This window comes from Equus przewalskii, chromosome 26, assembly GCF_037783145.1.
Source record: "Equus przewalskii isolate Varuska chromosome 26, EquPr2, whole genome shotgun sequence".
In the NCBI taxonomy this organism is placed as follows: domain Eukaryota; kingdom Metazoa; phylum Chordata; class Mammalia; order Perissodactyla; family Equidae; genus Equus; species Equus przewalskii.
This window is the reverse complement of record NC_091856.1, coordinates 26,143,760-26,165,181: the sequence shown is the minus strand read 5'-3', so window position 1 is coordinate 26,165,181 and position 21,422 is coordinate 26,143,760. Positions and strand designations below refer to the sequence as shown.

Sequence of the window (21,422 nt, the reverse complement as noted above, 5' to 3'; positions counted from 1 at the left end):
ACTTTTTGTCTGTATGAACTGTCCTTTGATGTAAGTGGGGTGTTGAGCTCCACTACTATTATTGCATTGCTGCTCATCTCTCTCTTTAGGTCTATTAATAGTTGTTTTATGTACTTTGGTGCTCCTGTGTTTGGTGCATATATGTTAACAAGCATTATGGTATTTTGGTGGAATGTCTCTTTTATCATTATATACTGCCTCATTTTCTCTCATTGTGTTTTTTAATGTGAAGTCTGCTTTGTCTGATTTAAGTATGGCAACATCTGCTTTCTCTTGTTTCCATTAGCTTGGTGTATTGTCTTCCATCCCTTCATCTGAATCTATGTTTGTCTTTAGAGCTGAGGTGTGTTTCCTGGAGGCAGCATATTGTTAGGACTTGTTTTTTATTCCATCTAGCTACTCTGTGTCTTTTTATTGGAGAATTCAATCCATTTAGATTTAAAGTGATTATTGATATATGAGGGCTAAATACTGCCATTTTCTCTCTTGTTTTCTGGTTGTTCTATATTCCCATTGTTTCTCTTTCTTTGTATTTCTGAATGCCATTTCATTTGCTGGTTTCCTGAGGAGGTTTTCTCAGTTTTCTCTCTCTTTGTGAATTGCGGCTCTGCTCTGCTTTATTGTTTAGTGATTACTGTGAGGATTGTATGAAAGATATTGGAGATGAGATAGTCCATTTTCTCATATCCTCTTATCTCCATTAACCTAAGTAGGTTCCTTCCCTCTCCTCTCCTCCTCTGAGTAATTGCTGTTACAAATTGTTCTATTTTTAATTTTGGGATTTTGTGGCAAAGTTGAAGTGTTTATCATTAGACTCTTTGGAGGGATACATTCCATCCTCAATACTGACTTTGCCTGCATTTATGATCCATTGTTTGTAGGCAAATGTATCCCAAAATTGTCTTTAGGGGACCTAAATATCAGCTTCCAAGTTTCTAGATATTTCTTGGGCATCAAAAGAAAAGCTTCAAATTCAGACTCTCAGTCCTGTATACCAGCCTCAGATCTACGAACTGAGGAATATAATCAGCCAAGGAGAGAGCTCTCGGGGGTAGGGTACAGGACTTGTAATTTTCAGTTAAACAGATCCATCAAACTTGAATTAATTGCCCAATTTGCCCATTTATTCCTCTAGAAAAGATGTCCTGTAGGAAGGGTGTTTGTGCTGGGAACTTTAGAGAATGAGCCCGCAGAGAAAGGATCTCAAGACAGCCTCAGCATCCTTTCTGTTTCAGGTCTACTTTCCCAGTCATAATCACGCTTTGGCATAGGTAACCTCCAGAGAGCTTAAAAAAAAAAAAGAATTACTGGCTCCAACCAGGTCCCAATAGAAAGCCAATGATCAAATCGCCTCTGAAAATTTAGGTAGAACCATATCCTATTCAAAGGGATTTTATTGGGCCCTACCCACCAGGTAACCAAATAGAAATGACTTTGTGTTTCTTATCTCTGGTGATAATTATGAAATGAAAAGTGAGAATAGTCAGGGATAATCACTTTTTTGGAGGTTTTATAGCTTTATTGACAAACTTAGGTTTGGTGACATCAAATAAAAATAGTTTTCAAGGAGGGAAGAAAAGAAGGGAAGAAAGAAGAAGGTGGGAAGGAATAAAGGAAGATAGAAAGGAAGAAAGGAAAGAAGGTACAGAGAGGAGAAGGAATGGAAGATAGACCAAGTAAACCCCACGAAGAAAAACAGCTTGCAAATAGGAACATAAACTTGACAGATATAACCAGAAAAATTTACACTTACAATTGAAAAGTTTCAGGTTCTTTGAAATTGACCCTTTGGACAAAATGATCATTTATTGTGGCGTTCATGATTCTTACTGTTGAGATACATAGGACAAAGAAGTATTTATGTCCTGAGATAATAATCATTGAGGATTTATTTTGGCCTTTTTCTTAAAATGAAGAGTATTTTGGCAAAAACAAGCAGATGAACCTATGAGAGTGGGGAAGAAAGTATACAGACCTTTTTTCCTGGACCACTATCTTTCCCCTGAGAATCAACAGTGGTTCAGAAAACTTTCCAATATTTTCATTACTTATAAAAGGAATGCATGGTTATATCAATGTTATGGGAAAGAAATATTTTTAAAACACATAAATGCATCTACTCCCAAGAACAAAATACAGATTCTGTTAACATTTTAGAGCACATACTTTCAGGTTTTAAAAAAACTGATAACCTGCATTTTTGCCAATAGTTGTAAACATGCCTATACACAATTTTCTATTACACTGTTTCAAAAATAATATCATCAGCTTTTCATAAACATCATTTTAATGGTTGTGTAATATTTCTTCCAATGGATATGTACCATAGTTGCCTTAACCCTTCCCTTATTGATAGAAATTAGGCTGTAACTGATTCTTATCTTTTTAAATTATGCAGTAATTAGATGTATTTTTGCATAAGTCTTTTTCAGTGCTAGGCAAAGAGTAGAAACTGTTATACATCAAAGCCTACACCACCAACTACAAAACTCCAATGACTCCTATTTTGTTATGGCTTTGGTACCTGAATTAGCTTGCTTCTTCCCTACAAGTTGCCCATCAACTTGGGTGCCTTCAACATTTGCATGAATGAACCATTCAAGGACATTGTAAATTTATTCTTTGATCTTCTGTTCAATGACCTTGACCTCCATCACACTTTAGCCATGTCTTCCCATGGCTATAATATGAAAACTGGAATTACTTTAACTATTAAATATTGTTTAAACATTCAGTTAGTGCACTATCTTTCCACTCTACTCATTATGGAGGATCTTTGGCCTCATAAATCTATCCAGTCTCTGATCCTGTCTGTTTTTCTCCAAAATTTGTTTTGTCTTCATTCTATTACCTCTTCAGGATGGATCTCCTGATTTATTACTTTCTTACCAATTTGCCCAAGTGTTTACCACAATGGTGTTCCATCCCACCAGCTAGTAAAGATTCAATGTTGGGTCAGGCCAAATAGTCCCCTTCTGCGCTTCTTACTTTCCATTTATTCCTCAATGAACTCTAATCTATATTCTGTTCCCACCACCCACTGAAATTGCTTCTGGTTACATCATCAAAATCCTCCTTAGTACTAAATTCAATGAGTGATTTTCAACACTTAACCTTCTCTTCCCTTGGTTCCCAGGGTCCCACATTTTTATATTTTCCTTCTATGTCTCTGGTAGTTCTTTGAAGTCTTTTTTAGAACACTCTTTCTCTACCATTTCCTTAATTGTCAATATTCATTATGATCTATCCTCCACCCTGTTCTCTTCCTTTCCTTTGCTTTTCTTTCCCTCCTCCTTCTTCTCCTCCCTTTTCTCTTTCCTTTACATTCTTGCTCTCTTTTCTCAACTTTTCTTATTCATCTCATTTCTTTTCAGGCAATTGTGTCCTCTTCTATGTTGATGGCCCAAGAATTTCTATCTCTATCCAAAATAGACCCGCCTGTCTCCTGAACTTATTTTCATGGATGACCCATGAGTACTTCATACTCAGTGTGTTAAAAACTTCTCAAACCTGTTTCTCCTCCTGTGCTCCCTGTTGCAGTGAATAGCACAACCATACACTTAGCTGGCCGAGCCATAAATTTAGAGAGGTTTTTAACTCCTATGTTTTCCTTATTTTATATAGTTTTGTCAAAGTCAGCTCACATCAAAATTGCCACATCCTTCAGATTTTGACTCTGAAGGAGACTGAAATCCACATAGTTCTCTCCGACTCCATTATCTCTTAGACAGACTTCTATACTCTCTTACCTAAATGACTGTGGTCACGTCCTAACTAGTCTTCTTGCTTCTGGTATCCCATCTCACCACATTATTCCTGTTCTGCCAACATTCCCTCCACCCACTGAACACATGCTCATTATCCATTCTTCACCTATAGTGATAGTTTTAAACATGACACTGTCAATATTCTTATCAAATCCTTCTACAGTTCTCCCTTTCCTTTTGGATAAAGTGCACATTGTTCAGCATGGCTTCCAAGGTTCTGCATGATTCATTCCTGCTAATCTTCTGGCCTCATCCTGAACCTCTTCCCCTGTTGAAAGTGTACATTTCAGCTATTCTAATTTTCCTAATAACATCTTTCCAAACTTGCCACCTTTCTCTTCTCCAGGTCTTTTCCTGTTCCTCTCTTTTTCTCCCTTCCAAATATCTGTCCCTGTGCTGTCTGTATCACATTTTACTTGTTTTGATTGTCTCGGGTATCTGCTTACATGCAACTTCCTACAAGTCTGCCTTGATTGACCACTTAAATTTCAGTTTGACACCCTTCTTCTGTGTTCCCAAAGCACTCATCACTCACCTTAATTGCACTTGACACACACTGTTTTGTCTATTCTGCTCACTACTTTGGGAGCACTCCCAATGTATTTTTTTTTCAGATATTTACTCAGAATACTCAAATTCTTTGCCACATCGTAGCTACACAATATTTTTGTGAATGAGTAAAATAATGAATGAGTTATTGAAAAAATAATGTATAGAATGCTATCTTCTCTGCTCGATCTGTTATCTCTTCTCTATTTTTGCCAATCTGAATGGAACAGGTTTCCAAAGGCTTCTCACACTCAATCTTATGATTAAAAATATATTTTGAGCTCTGAGAATGTGCCAACTATTATGTGTTATAGCCAACAAGAAAAATCTCTACATACATGCAATTCAGGTGTTTCTGTAGGAAAAAGTACTCTCTATTTGTAAAAAACAGAAGCCTAACTATTCCTTGATAAGTGTTTTTATTCCCTGGAACTAGTGGCCATTCTCCTCCCAGTTCCAGATAGAATATGGGAAGGAAGAAGTCCATAAGATACAAAGCCTACTATTATGGTGAGATGCAACTAGGCTTTTGGTTTGAAGGTAATGCATTTGGGTTTGAAACCTCATTTGTCCATTTTCCTGTGAGCCATTATCAATCACAATAAAATGGGGGAAAAAACCACTATCCACCTGAAGAATTATTGTGAAGCTTAAGTGAATTCATAGATGTTAAAATTCTCCATGAAAAAATGAATCTGCAAATAATAGAAGTCCTCATTCATATACCCAAAGGAGTTGACTATCTTTAGTATCTGGCAAGGGCACCTATCCCCTGGGAGTGGCTAAGGGAAATGCAGTAATTACTCCCAAATTGTCCTTCACCAAAATCTGTTCCCTGGGTTTTCTGGGTTCTCAGAGTGGCTGCTAAAAATGGATGCCTTTGTCACTGTCTGGATCTGGTGAAAAAGAGAGCGTGTACTTCCTTCCCACTTCAGAGTTGAGTTTGTGACATTTTCCCTGCACAAGATCTAAAGAAAAGTTAGTTCCTACCCTGAAGCTGACAGTAGTGCTTGCATTTATTACTCCTGAGATAGGTAAGGGCAGTGCCTATAGACTTCACTCAGCAATCAATATGTGTGTGTGTGTGTGAGAGTGTGTGTATGTGTTTGAGAATGGTCTTCTACAAAATCTTGCAGATGATTATACTTGTATCAAGCACTTTTATAGTTTTCGTGTATCATCTCAACTTAGATGGACAAAATAATTATTACTCTTTGGAGTTTACACTTCTCTAGGAAAACGCTATTTCTTTCACAGTTTTGTTGAATATCTGTCATGCATCCAAACTGTGAGCAAAACTCCACGTTTAATAAAATAATAATATAATCTGCATTGTTTTTACAAATAACTGTAAGCATGACTATACATAATTTTCTATTGTGTTTTCAAATATTATATCATGAGCTTTTCATGAATGAATTTTACTGGCTACATGATATTATTTCCAATGGATGTGAATAATAGTTGCCTTATTAACAGAAATTAGGAAGTCCATCAACCACATTTGCCAGGATCTGATCTGCTTTTTTTCTGGAGACCTCACAAATTCACTTTATGAGCTCTGCTCTTTCACTTTACTCTTTCTTTTCATTTTACTCTCTGTAAACCCCGTAGCTGGTATCCTAGTCTCTCTAGGCACTTCTGATCGTCTGATTAACAACAGAGGCAATATATCTATCAAAAGGCTTTGGGGAAATTATAGATCCCATCTTCTTCTCTTTAATGGGAAACACATATCCAGATGTCTCTTTTTCATCAAATCATGCTCTGCTGGAGGCACTATTGCTTGGTGGTTAGCAACATGGGTTTGAAATCAGATAAATCTGGGTTTAAATGATCTGTCCATCATTTTCATACTGAATGATTTTAGGAAAATTACTTACACTCTCTAAGCCCTAGTTTCCAAATGGTTAAATGAGAATAATTCCATTTTTGTGGTCCTGTTAGGCTGATACGATATACAGTACATGTCATAGCATCTGGCCTACATTATTCAGACAATAAATATTTGATTAATGAAAAATTATTATAATTTTATCATTATTATCATTGATATTAACATCTAGGCACATATCTTGAAACCATAGATTTTCATTCATCCTCAAACTTCCTGATTTACTTCTTGAAATTCTTGAGTGCTCTCAGGCAGCAAGGACTGTCACACTTGAGGATATAGTCAATGAAGGCAGGTAACACACTGGGAGAAATATAGTCCTTGAAGTCAGATAGACATGGGATCAAGTTCCAGGTTCACCATATAGTAGTACAATAACATTAGGCAAGTTTCTTCACTCAGTCCCAATGTTCTGAGGATCAGAATGACTATGTTGAAAGGTTGTGGGAAGTAGTGAACAGCACTTGAAAAGCACCTGGTGAAAATTAGATGGTAAATCAGATTTTTTTATTAATAATGTGACTATTTCTATCCCTTTATCAGTCATCTCAGACAAAGTGGAAGGACAGTAAATTTGTTATCAGTGTCTTCAGCCTCTGACTTCATTCCACCTGTAATCCCCAACAATCTCCCCTTCTCACTTTGTCTGAGGAGGTCGGTGCCCTTGTTCTGCCATCTAAATGTTGTTCCCAAATATTAACAGTTCCAAGCCATGCCATCTCAGTGAGACTGCTGGCCACAGGGCTCTGTCTTCCAGAGATATTTACTTTTAAATCTAATCTGTAATTGAGACTTTAAAATCTTTTTTTCTCCTGGTGAAAGAATTTCAGGTACCAGCAACCTATTAACGGTGGTATTTTGGGTAAGGGTGTGGAAGGCTCAACGCTTTTCTGGAAATCACACTGTACAGCCATAGTTCTTCACGGCACCCCACCCCCACCCCCACAAATGGATCCATAAAATCTGAAGACTCTCAAGAAAATTAGAGAGAGTAGTCCATCATTCATTTTCCACAATCCATGATGACTGTGGCGTCAGGGTTGGGGCCAAGGTGCTGGAATCTGTGCAGAAGGCTTACTGTTTCTAGGACTGAGTAGCAAACTACCTTTCACCTGTTTCTCAGACAACTAACATATTCACAGATATTCTGATTTAATTTCTGATTCCAGACACTATAGGGAGCCAATTGGCTCCCTACACTTTGCAGCAGTCATTGAAAGTTGTCATTTGACATGAATTTTCACTACTGGATTCATTTGTTTCATAATTACACTATTCTTTTCACTCAGTTGGAGGTAGAGGAACCAGGACTCATACCTGGTTGTCTTCTGAATCCAGCTGAAAAAGTGATGGTGAGGCCAAGTCCTCATTATAAACGTGTCTGTTTCTAGACTCTCTATTTTCTTCCACTGTTTTATTAGTTTATCTTGTAAAATGCATTTTCTGTTGAAATCAATATATCTTTATAATCAGCTTTGATAGGTTATAGTGACTCCCTATCTTCTCTTTTAAAAAATATATAGACATTTTGACAACCATTGATTGGAGTTAGGAAATAAATCTCTTACAGTCTATTTTAGAGACAATGAAAAGATTAGAATTCCTTTTTATAATTATGTTTCATTTTTAGATTATACTTCTTTGAATGCAATTTCATGTGACAACTAAATAATATTATTATTAGGGTTTATTATTATTAGGATTATTAGGGTTAAACCTGAGTCTTGAACAAGGTCTGATGCAAGTTTCTTAAAGATACCTCTATGATGAATTTAATTTGAATATCTTATCTTTTACTGGATAGACTAATTTATATTGTGTGTGCATTCATTTTCTTTGATAGATTCTGGGTCTACAGCCAATGAACAAATTAGAAATAATCTAAGATGTGTAGACAGGAGGAGGATACAGTATTAAAGAGATTATTACACAGAAAATTAGGAAGGGCAATGATATTTCTGATGTCAAATAATTTGTTTTGCTTCCAGAGACCAAATTCTGGAGTCAAAACACTTGGGCCCAAATCCCAGCTTCTCCTCTTCTTACCTCAGTGACTGTGAGACTGTCTGCTTCAGCTATCCCATAGGAAAGTGGAAATAATAACAGTCCCTACCTAGTTCATATACTTCAGACTATGGAATCAGTTACTACATGTAAGCTATAAGAACAACACATAAGGACAATGTTTAATAAACACTGTTAGTATTATCATTTACAGAGACTGGGGCCAGATTGATAGAAAAAGTAGCTGTATATCATAAACCTACACTTCTACTTTTATCTGAAAAATATATGTCAAATATAAGAAAATATGGATGAAGACATTCTAAAAATCAAAAGAACATCTCTTTTATGCTATGCCACTATTATCATTTTTTTTATTTTGAGACATTCCTTTCCCCCTCAGCTTTCTACAGTAATCCCCTCCAGCTGATATATCAGTATGAGAGGAGAGAACCAGAGCAGCGTGTATGAGTTCCTCCTCCTTGGGCTCCCCATCGAGCCAGAGCAGGAGGGCCTGTTCTTCATCCTGTTCCTGGGCATGTACCTGATCACGGTGCTGGGGAACCTACTCATCATCCTGCTCATCAGGCTGGACTCTCACCTCCACACCCCCATGTACTTCTTCCTCAGCCACTTGGCCTTCACTGATGTCTCCTTCTCATCTGTCACCGTCCCTAAGATGCTGATGAACATGCACACTAAGCACAAATCCATCCCCTATGCAGGATGCATTTCACAGACATATTTTTTCATCTTCTTTGCTGATTTGGACAGTTTCCTGATCACTTCAATGGCTTATGACAGGTATGTGGCCATCTGTCATCCTCTCCATTATACCACCATCGTGAGTCAGAGAGTTTGTATCATGCTGGTGGCCAGGCCCTGGCTCATTGCCCATGCGTGTGCTCTTTTGCACACCCTCCTCCTGGCCCGGCTTTCCTTCTGTGCTCACCACACTCTCCCTCACTTCTTCTGTGACCTTGCTGCCCTGCTCAAATTGTCCTGCTCAGACATTTCCCTCAACAAATTGGCAATCTTTACTGTGGGATTAGCAACAATTGTGCTTCCATTCTTAGGCATCCTGGTTTCTTATGGCCATATTGGGGCCACCATCCTCCAAGTTCCCTCTGCCCATGGCATCTGCAAAGCCTTGTCAACATGTGGATCTCATCTCTCAGTAGTGACACTTTACTATGGGGCAATTATTGGTCTGTATTTTCTTCCCTCATCCAACAATGCCAACAACAATAACATAATTGCTTCATTGATGTACACAGTGGCCATTCCCATGTTGAATCCCTTCATTTATAGCCTGAGAAATAAAGACATGAAAAAGGCCTTGAGAAAACTCCTGAGTAAGAAAACATACTCCTCCAGCTGATACTTACCTTTGTTTTAAAACACCTATATGAACCTATTTCCACAATAATATATAGCTCACTTGTCTTCTTTCCACAGCTGCTACTCAGAAATCTTTTCTGGAATTATTCTTGAAACTATTAGAGAAGTAAAATAGAATTTGGTTTATAGGACTTGAATAAAGTGGGGCTAAAGTTCTCTTGGATAGTGGGGATTGTAAAATACTTTGAGGGTTCTATGGCACTTCAGCAGTTATCATTGAATGGAAGCCATTAAAGCTGGTGGTTCCCCAATATTAAAGTTGTTACAAAATGTTTTTGGAGTTTCACATTTTCATTTCTAAAGAATTTTCCATTTTGGTGACAATATGGCTTCTCCTTTACCCAGGCACCCAAGCATTCAGGGACCATGATCCCTTTGAGGGAGAATTAATTAAATTTTACTTTCTTTATATGATAATCAACACACTGCTTTCTTGTCCTTCAGGAATATAACCCATACTTTCTCCCCAAACACATACAGATATTCAGCAACAAAATAAATGTCAACTCCTTTGTCTCAGGTACTGGTCAAAGAGCTTAATATGCATTAAAATCATCTACTTTAATCCTGATAACAACCCTAAGAAATATGGTGGGAAAACTCAGGCTCAAAAAGCTGAAGAACTTCTTAAAATTGCACTTAATGAAAGTAATATTTCAATCTTGGCAGAACTCCAGAGTTCTTCAACCAAGGACCATAATTGTTTACATGGAACGCTGTGTCCTGAGGAGGAATAATTAGCTCAGCAGGGGATATGAAAAATTTCCCGGAGAAGACGTTGCTTTACCTGAGACTTGACAAATCAGTATTATCTAGACACGAAAAGTTCTATCTTGTCTTGATGACCATAGGAAGAGGGAACAGCATGGGTCAGGATGTTAACCTAGAAGTTTCAACTGAGGCACCAAGATTTGATAGACGGAAGATACCAAAGTGAGTTGGAAGACCCAAAATGAAGATGTTTATAGGAAGTACTCAATGATCAATTTCATAACTAATTTTGTCTGTGTGTGAGGAAAATTGTCACTGAGCTAACATCTGTGCCAATCTTCCTCTCTTCTATGTGGGATGCTGCCATAGTGTGGCTTGATGAGTGCTGCTAGGTCCACACCCGGAATCTGAACCTGCAAACCCCGGACTGCCAAAGCAGACTTAACCACTAAACAACCAGACCATCCCCCAATTTCATCACTCTTGAGACTCCCAGCATAGATGTGGATCTAAAAAGTGATAGGAGCTGGAAATGAGGGATTCTTGTGAAGTGGTGGAGCTTTTTTTGAGAAAGCTGTATGGTGAGCCCCAAATCCTGCAAACAGAGAGGGGGGTACCCTTCTCCTCATACCAAGCTTAGTGGGAGAAGCTTCAAAAGAACCTTTTAGAGAGATTTATTTATATCCTTTGCTTTTATAAGAGTGAGAACAATAGGAAAAATGAAGTGGTAGGGCAGAGGGAGAGAATTGGAATTATGGAATAGAATTATGTTTGGGAAATACCTTTACTTCTTTTCACCGTAGGGCAATAAAAGCAAAAACGTTTCTGATGGACAACAGGTGGGCTATGTGAGAGAGATAAGTGATATGAAGCCACATTAAATTCCTCCCAAGAAAACCTATTAGTAAGCCTAGAAAACACCAGGAGAGAATAAGAGATTTGTAGTGGATGAACCACCACAAACAGGGGCTATGAGGTGAAGCATTCACAGGATGAAATATACTTAGTTAAATCACAGAGCATGTGTGTGAAGGCAGCCCAGAAGTCTCTGATTATCCCATGGCCCGGAAGTGACAAGAGAATGAGTCAGTTTTAACCATCATCCAAGTCAAGAGAGGTCAAAACCTCCTTAATATGGTAGTGACCAAAAAGGCATATATTGTCACTTCTTTCTCATTCTTCCTTCCATACTCCATCTCCAGAAGGTGGGTTCAGTAGCTGCAACTTTACTTGAGAAAAATAAGGGAAAAAGAGATAATATACCATTATGACTCCTTTCTGGACCTCAGGTTCTTGCCTGCAGCTGAATTCAATGAGAGAAATGGAAATTTAATTACAGAATTGAGGGAGTGTTTGTAATAGAAAGTAATCCTTACTCTTTCTAATACCTAAAGGTTAGAAGAGAATTTATGGGGTCTATAAGAGGTTTTCTTTTTTTTTGTTCAGTAGTAGAGGAAAACAATCCTCAACTAAATAAATTTTGAAATAACAGCAATAAGAAATTACATCTCCTGAGAGGTAACTTGTTCAACACTCCATATATCAAGGATGGTATATTGGATTATTGTTTAAAATAAGATTTACTCTTTCTTCCTCACTTCCATGGGAGGAATATACTTTCCCATTCCAATGATGTTAGGCTTGCCCTTGTGACATAAGGACTTTTTCATACCCCTATGTATCAATTAGCTCTTGCCACGAAAACACTAGATAACAAATGACCACAATATCTCAGCAACATTCAACGAATCTGAAGGTTAGTTGAGGCTTGCCAGAACTAATTTAAGCTTGGGATGGTGATTTTTCTGGACTTGACTGTTCTCACTCGTGCTTCTGTGGGCACCTACAGGTTATCTGATCTAAAGTAGGCTCATCTGGGGTGACTCTGCCCCATGCATTCCTCATCCTGTTCCTGATGCTTGTATATGGGCCCTCTCCCAGCCTCCTACCCAACCCCTCTTTCTTGTACTTAGATCCTATAGTAGATTGTGGTTAACTTAGCATCATCATCATCCGTGTCTAAGGCTTCTCCTATATTGCAGTGGTGAGTCTGGAAATTACGTTTTCCACATTTTTCTTTTTGGTATTGTTCATGTTTAAGGTTTTCCACTGAGAGGAACTTGTGAGAGATTTGAAGGTGGAAGAGAAGCCATTACTCTCTGCAGGAAACTCTAGCCAGCAATAGAGGCAAATGTGAGATTCACAGTAGTTTCCCATTGAGCTCCTAAGAGCCGCCTGCATTATTGCTGAAGACTGAGACATTTTGGGGAGTTTTTCAGTGATTCTTGAGATTTGCAGCTACTCTTCATTAACCTTTTGAAACTATTTTATGCGTTAGGCTGAAATCTTTAGTTTTAGCTTTTTTAATCTTCAAGAGCAACTTCTCTAACCTCTGTTCCCTAGTTCTTTCAGACTATCTCCAGTTTTATGGGCACACACCTTTGTTCTACCTTCCTGAAGAAATCCTTACTGATACACTTCCACTTAAAGATTACCTGTCATTTGTCTTCATCTATTTCTTAGAGTACTGATAAAATTACCTAATTGATACTTTCATTTTCAGTCAAGGGCATCTATTGCAAAGTAGTGGAGAAAAAATAAACTCTTTAAAGTTAGTGAATTTTAAAAATTTTATTATTAATATGAACAAACATTAAAATGAATCTCTATCTCACACTACCTTAAAACAATCAACTCAATGTATTTCAAGGACTGAAGGCAAAGTTTTACAATTTCACGCAAAAATATAGAACGCAATCTTTATGTACATGAGACATGGAAGTCTTTTTTTTTATTTTTAAAACTTCAGATGTATTTGGTTTGAGCCACACTGAAAAGCACATGATTTGCCAGCCAATGCCTGTATAAAAACCTATCAGGGATGGAAATAATCAAAGTGTTATAAAAACTGGATCCTGTTAAGTTATTATCAAAGCATACACTGTTGATATTCTTTTATTCTATTCTGATGAAATCTAGCTCAGCTTCTTATCACATAGTGTTAATTAGATCAGGGGCATGGGTTTCCCTGTAGGCATTTCACTGGATTCTATTTTTGAAGGTCACAAACTTCCCCCAGACTCTGGACAATGCCATGCACATATAAGCTGTTAGTTGTAAGGTGTTTGTGCATGTATATGTGTGTGTGTTAAATTAATATCTCTGAGTTTAGAGGACATTTTCTCTGACACGACTATATAGCACAGTATCAGTCTTGTAGGTTACTTTGCTAAACAACTCTATCCTTTGAGCAAGAGTCTAGGGTAGAACCATGTAATGCTGAGTTATCTGTAGCAGATTGTTCTAGAGGGGATTCCACTGGGATATTCGCACTATTTATGCAAATTCAAAACGTTCTCTCTGAGAAGAAATCTCAGTACACCCTTCCTCAGTCTCATTTCCTAATCTCACATCTCTTCTTTGTTGTCTACAAAACAGAATTGTTGCCATTTTCAAGGTGACATTCTCAACGAAGTACATTAAATTCAAGAATACAAATCATACAATAATTCATTAATAACTTTAATCACATTAAAATTAAGACTAATAGTAAAAAAAAGCTAAAGTAACAATCTTCAAATAATGGAAGGTGTTTGCAATATAGACAAGTGGTAAGGGATTTACTTTCAGATTTACGAGGTCTGTCTTACAATATAATAGATAAAAGAGAAGCAATCCAATAAAAAAAAAAACCAAGGGAAATAAATAATCATGTATTTCACAAGAGAAAATTTTGTATCAATACTGAGAGTGATGATCAATAAGGATAGTGATAGCTGCTACAATGGTTCAGTGTGGGTCTTCTGATGGAGTGATGGCATTTCACTTTATGTTAATTCAGGGACCAAGTTCAATTATCTCTCAAAGAAGCAGGTAATTTTCTTCCAGACAATAGAGCAGAAGACACACTATTCTTCACAATTTAGCCAGGAAATAAGACACGTTCTCTTCCTTTGTGGAGAATGTGCCATCTACCTACACCTAGATTAGGAGGAAATGTGTCAGCTGCCTCCCAGTGACAACTTCACACGTGGGAAGTAGGTCATGAAATTTTGGAGGACAGCCAGCCATCTCTGCCACAAATATTCAATAAGCGTAGCATAAGATGCTATACCTCTTCAATAATCAGGGAAATAGAAAGTGAAACCACTATGAGATATAATTTTCTATTCACCAGAATTGCAAAAATTAAGAAATCTGTAAATACCAAGTGTTGTTGAACATGTAAATTAATAGGATTTCTCATACTCAGGTGAGGGAGATTTAAATTAGTATAACTTTTAAAAGATTAAAGGATTTTATTTCTTAGAGCAGTTTTAGGTGGGCAGAAAATTTTCATATGCATCTCCCCCATCTCTATCCAGTTCCCCTATTATTAACATCTTTCATCCATGTGTTACATTTGTTATGATTGAACTAACATTGATGTATTATTAACTGAAGTCCACAGTTAACATTAGAATTCACTATATTATACATTTTTTTTGTTTTTTGACGAATATGTAATGACATGTATCCACTGTTATAGCAACAAACAGAATAGTTTCACAGCCATATAAATCCCCTTTGCTCTACCTATTTATCCTTATTCCTCTCAAGTCCTGAACCTCTGGTAACCACTGATCTTTTTGCTGTCTATAATTTGTCGATAATTTCTCCAGAATGTCCTATTGTTGAAATCACACAGTATGTAGACTTTTCACACTGGCTTCTTGGTACACCTATTTTAAGCAGAGCTTAGCAGCTATAGTCAAGTTTAACATACACATAACTACAATCCAGTAGCTTTTCTTCTGGGTATAGAATTTACAGAATCTCTTGCATATATATGCACTAGATGATGTACAAGAATGTTTGTAGCAGCCTTGTCTGTAACAGCAAAATGCTGAAAACAAGCAAAATAGCCATCGAAAATAGAACAGAGTGTGTTATAGCTTCATGGTGGACTATAAACAATAAAGATGTTTCACAAGGACAGTATGAGACAAAAAAACCAAAGCCTAGAAGAATAAATATAGAATTATTCCATTTATATGCAGTTCCAGAGAAATCAAAATTGAAGGATCAATATAGAAGTGTTAAAACTGTATGGAAGCCTAAAGAAATATTGAAAATATTAAAGATAATGGGCACTTTCAAGAGGAGAGGAAGATACCATTGAGGAAGAGACACAAAGGACTTAATATTGTTAGTGTTCTACTAGTTAAGCCTCAAGATTAAGTGAGTATTTCTTATAATATTATTTTTTAAAGTGTGATTATATGTCACATACAAATAAAACAAACATATATAAATATCTATATTAATACACAAATATATTTAAACTGTATATATATTATATATGCTTTTTTGTTCGTATGCTAATTTAATATTATTTTTAAATTTAAATAAAATTTCCAAGTAAAATAGGTAAAAATATTGTTCAAATTTGAAGACTATTGAAATTATTTAAAGGACTCAAGATTTGACCTCACACATAGAATAGTTTGAGTACCACCTCCACTAAACATTGCTAGTTTAGTGGTGATGGGAAACTTATGAAATGTCTCTTAATATGAATTCCCTACTTTATACCAATTACTGGGGTTAAATGAAATAATGGATATGGAAATATTTGTCACAGATATCAGCATGTCACAAGGAAGTTACCTACAATTGCCTTGAACAGAGGTAGTTCCTCAAGAACTGAAGACAAAACTTCACTATGTCAGATGGAAACATAAGACACTATATTGATGAACTTGGGGCAGGGAAGTAATATTTTTAGAAACCAGATACATTTGGATTAAAGTACACTACGTCCTGCCTGAGTTCAATTCAGGTTGCCTAGATTTCCAGATATTCTTACTAGCCATTCTTAGTCTCATATCCTGAAAGGCCGAACCCCTGTGTCAGATTGGACTTGTCACCCATAATCAAAATCACTTGGAAAGCCACTTGGAAATCTCTTCTATTATCACTACCACGCATCACATCCAATTGGCCATCCAAGGACACAGGGCTACAGCCAAGTTTGAGTTCACCAACTAAGGCCAGTACCAGTCCTGTCTGTACAAATTTCCTGGCCTTTTACAGAAAACCATCTCATTTAAATTTGTGGCCAGGTCCACTCAACTTATGGAAAATAAAGTGACACACCATGTCACCATAATGCTATAAACACAACTGTAACGAAAATTTAGAAAACTGATAAGAAATTAGAAACAAAAATAAAACTCAATATCTGATTAGTGTCATTCATAAAAATACATTTCAAATGTATTACAAAATTAAACACAAAAATAAAGTCATGTAACTGCCAGAAGGGATATTTTTGTTCTCTTGAGAAGGGAAAAGCTGTGCTATATAAAAGTTATAGACTATAGAAAAAGCGAAATAAAATGACTGAGAGCTATGACTTGATAAAAATTTTAAATGCTTGTAGGTCTTGGGATACCAAATGAAAAGGAAATAAAAATAAGAAAGGATAGTTTTGTAGGTATATTTTTAATAAATCTTTCCCATGACTTTCTTTTTTTGGTTTTATTTATTTATTTACTTACTTATTTATTTATTTATTTTTATTTTCGGATGTACATCATAATATATTTCAAATTCTGTGTAGATTACGTCATATTCACCACCTGAAAACTAATTATAGTCCATCCCCTCACCTGTGAGCCTAATCACCCCTTTTGCCCTCCCCCTCTCCTGTTCTCCTATGATAATCAGCAATCCAATCTCCAATGCTATGTGTTTGTTTGTTCTTGTTTTTATCTTCTACTTATGAGTGAGATCATATGGAATTTGACATTCTCCCTCTGACTTATTTCACTCAGCATAATACCCTCAAGGTCCATCCATGTCATCACAAATGGCCGGATTTCATCATTTCTTCTAGCTGAGTAGTAGTCCATCGTGTATAAATACCACATCTTCTTTATCCATTCGTCCTTTGATGGGCACCTAGGTTGCTTGCATGTCTTGGCTATCGTGTATAATGCTGCAATGAACAGGGGTGCAAGTATCTTTATGCCTTTGTGTTTTCAAGTTCTTTGGATAAATACCCAGCAGTGGGATAGCTGGATCATATGGTAGATCTATCCTTAATTTTCTGAGGATGTTCCATACTGCTTTCCGCAGTGGTTGCACCAGTTTGGACTCCCACCAACAGTGAACAAGGGTTCCCTTCTCTCCCCATCCTCTCCAACATTGGTTGTTTCCTGTCTTGTTAATTATAGCCATCCTGACTGGAGTGAGGTGATACCTCATTGCAGTTTTTATTTGCATTTCCCTGATAGCTAATGAAGTTGAGCATCCTTTCATATGTCTGTTGGTCATCCGTACTGCTTCTTTGGAGAAACCTCTGTTCAGATCTTTTGCCCATTTTCTAATTGGATTGTTGGGTTTTTTGTTGTTGAGCTGTATGAGTTCTTTGTATATTTTGGATATTAACCTCTTATCTGATATATGGTTTACAAATATCTTCTCCCAATTGTTAGGTTGACTTTTCGTTTTGTTGATGGTTTCTTTTGCTGTGCAGAAGCTTTTTAGTTTGATATAGTCCCATTTGTTCACTTTTTCTTTTATTTCCCTTGCCCGGTCAGACATGGGACTTGAAAATATGCTGCTCAGACCCATGTCAAGGAGTGTAAAGCCTAAGTTTTCTTCTTGAAGTTTCATGGTTTTAGGTCTTACATTCAAGTTTTTAATCCATTTTGAGTTGATTTTTGTGCATGGTGTAAGGGAATGGTCTACTTTAGTTCTTTTGCATGTGGCTGTCCAGTTTTCCCAACACCATTTATTGAAGAGACTCTCCTTTCTCCATTGTATGCTCTTGGCTCCCTTGTCGAATATCAGCTGTTCATAAATGTGTGGGTTTACTTCTGAGCTCTCAGTTCTGTTCCATTGATCTGTGTGTTTGTTTTTGTGCCAGTACCATGCTGTTTTGGTTACTATGGCTTTGTAGCATATTTTGAAATCAGGGAGTGTGATACCTCCAGCTTTGTTCTTTTTTCTCTGGAATCCTTTGGCTATTTGGGGTCTTTTGTTGTTCCATATAACTTTTAGGATTCTTTGTTCTATTTCTGTGAAAAGTGTTGTTGGAACTTTGATAGGGATTGCGTTGAATCTATAGATTGCTTTAGGAAGTATGGACAATTTAACGATGTTAATTCTTCCAATCCAAGAGCACAGAATATCTTTCCATTCCTTTGTTTCTTCCTCAATTTCTTTCAACAATGTTTTATAGTTTTTGGCGTACAGAACTTTCACCTCTTTGGTTAAGTTTATTCCTGGGTATTTTATTCTTTTTGTTGCAATTGTAAATGGGATTGTATTCTTAATTTCTCTTTCTGCTACTTCGTTGTTAGTGTACAGAAACGCAACCAATTTTTGTACATTGATTTTGTATCCTGCGACTTGACTGTATGCCTTTATTGGTTCTAAAAGTTTTTTAGTGGAATCTTTAGGGTTTTCTAGATATAAAATCATGTCGTCTGCAAAGAGTGACAGTTTCACTTCTCCTTTTCCAATATGGATCCCTTTTATTTCTTTTTCTTGCCTCATTGCTCTGGCTTGGCCTTCCAATACTATGTTAAGTAAGAGTGGTGACAGTGGGCATCCTTGTCTGGTTCCTCTTCTTAGAGGGATAGCTTTCAGTTTATCTCCATTGAGAATGATATTTGCTGTGGGTTTGTCATATATGGCCTTTATTATATTGAGGTATTTTCCTTCTATATCCGTTTTATTTACAATTCTTATCATAAATGGATGGTGTATCTTGTCAAATTCTTTCTCTGCATCTATTGAGATGATCACGTGATTTTTATTCTTCATTGTGTTAATGTGGTGTATCACGTTGTTAGATTTTCAGATGTTGAACCATCTCTGCATCCCTGGAATGAAACCCACTTGATCATGATGTATGATCTTTTTAATGTATTGTTGTATTCAATTTGCTGGTATTTTGTTGATTTTCGCATCGATGTTCATCAGTGATATTGGCCTGGAATTTTCTTTTTTTGTGTTGTCCTTGTCTGATTTTGGTATCAGGATAATGTTGGCTTGGTAGAAAGACTTAGGAAGCCTTCCCTCCTCCTCAATTTTTTGGAAGAGTTTGAGGAGGATAGGTATTAAGTCTTCTTTGAATGTTTGGTAGAATTCATCAGGGAAACCATCTGGTCCTGGACTTTTATTTTTTGGGAGGTATTTGATTGCTGTTTCGATCTCCTTACTGGTGATCAGTCTATTCCAATTTGTTGGCATATAGCTTTTCATAGTATTCTCTTATTATCTTTTGTATTTCTGAGGTGTCTGTTGTAATCTCTCCTCTTTCATTTCTGATTTTATTTATTTGAGCCTTCTCTCTTTGTTGTCTTGGTGAATCTAGCTAAGGGTTTGTCAATTTTTTTTATCTTTTCAAAGAAGCAGCTCTTGGTTTCATTAATTTTTTCTCTTGTTTTTTTAGTCTCTCTTTCGTTTATTTCTGCTCTGCTTTTTATTATTTCCTTCCTTCTGCTGATTTTGGGCTTTGTTTGTTGTTCTTTTTCCAGTACCTTTAGGTGCACTTTTAGATTGTCTATTTGGGATTTTTCATCTTTGTTGAGGTAGACCTGAATTGCTATAAACTTCCCTCTTAGAATCACTTTTGCTGTATCCCACAGATTTTGACATGTCATGTTTTCATTTTCATTTGTCTCCAGGAATTTTTTTATTTCTTCTTTTTTGATTTCTTCATTGACCCAATCGTTGTTCAGTAGCATTTTGTTTAATCTCCACATTTTTGTGGCTTCTCTGGTTTTCTTCCTGTAGTTGATTTCCAGTTTCATACCTTGTGGTCAGAAAAGATGCATGGTATTATTTCGATCTTCTTAAATTTATGGAGACTTGTTTTGTGGCCTAATATGTGATCAGTCCTGGAGAATGTTCCATGGGCATTTGAAAAGAATGTGTATTCCGTGGTTTTTGGATAGAATGTTCTGTATATATCCACTAAGTCCATCTGGCCTAATGTGTCCCTTAAGGCCAATGTTTCCTTATTGATCTTCTGTTTGGATGATCTATCCATTGGTGTAAGTGGAGTGTTGAAGTCCCCTCCTATTATTGTGTTACTGTCTATTTCTCCTTTCATGCCTGTTAATAATTGCTTTATATATTTAGGTGCTCCTATGTTGGGTGCATAGATATTTACAAGTGTTATAACATCTTGTTGTGTTGTTCCCTTTATCATTATGTAGTGCCTGTCTTTGTCTCTTGTTACAGTTTTGTTTTAAAGTCTATTTTGTCTGATATAAGTATTGCTAGCCCCACTTTCTTTTCTTTGCCATTTTCATGGAATATCTTTTTCCATCCTTTCACTTTCAGTTTGTAAGTGTCCTGTCCTTAGGTCTGAAGTGTGTCTCTTGTATGTAGCATATACATGGATCTTGTTTTTTTATCCAATTGGCCACCCTATGGCATTTGATTGAAGCGTTTAGTCCATTGACATTTGAAGTAGCTATTGATGAATATGTATTTATTGCCACTTTGTCACTTTTTTTTCTGGGTGTTTTAGTAGTTCTTCTCTGTTCCTTTCTTTTTCTCTTTCTCTCTTCCCTTGTGGTTTGATGGCTATCTTTAGTAATATGTTTGATTTATTTTATCTTACTTTTCTTCTTGCTTGTTATAGGTTTCTGATTTGTGATTACCATGAGGATCCTATTTAATATACTATGCATATAATAGTCTGTATTGAGTTGATAAACTCTTTAGCTTGACCTCTTTCTAAAAACTCTACTTTTTCACTCCCCTCCTCCCACATTATATGTTTTTCAAATCATATATAGTCACTTGTTTAGTGTGCATCTGTCCATTACCTTCTTATCATTGAAATAGGTCATTTTAGTACATTTGTCTTTTAACCTTCATATTATCTTCACAGGTAGTTGATCTGCTGCCTTTACTATATTTTTATCTTACAAATGATTTTACTGCCTGGTTTTGTTGTTGTTCTGTTTTTTTGATAGTTTTGTTTTGTTTTGTTTTGTTTTTGAGGAAGATTAGCCCTGAGCTAACCACTGCCAATCCTCCTCTTTTTGCTGAGGAAGAGTGACCCTGAGCTAACATCTGTGCTCATC

The 21,422-nt window shown here is 36.5% G+C and overlaps 1 protein-coding gene across 2 annotated transcripts; it reads left to right on the top strand.

The window, feature by feature from the left end:
* The first annotated feature begins 4,692 nt into the window (after window positions 1-4,692).
* On the top strand, window positions 4,693-9,595 carry LOC103555979 (olfactory receptor 1J1-like). Of its 2 annotated transcripts, XM_070595235.1 has the most exons (2): window positions 4,693-4,709; window positions 8,653-9,595. In XM_070595235.1, the coding sequence occupies exon 2, from the start codon at window positions 8,654-8,656 to the stop codon at window positions 9,593-9,595; it is 942 nt and encodes a 313-aa protein (XP_070451336.1). In that variant the 5' UTR covers window positions 4,693-4,709; window position 8,653. The 2 variants fall into 2 exon arrangements, with proteins under 2 accessions (XP_070451336.1, XP_008526052.2); XM_008527830.2 differs by lacking the exon at window positions 4,693-4,709 and having other exon boundaries at window positions 8,654-9,595.
* Window positions 9,596-21,422: the final 11,827 nt, after the last annotated feature.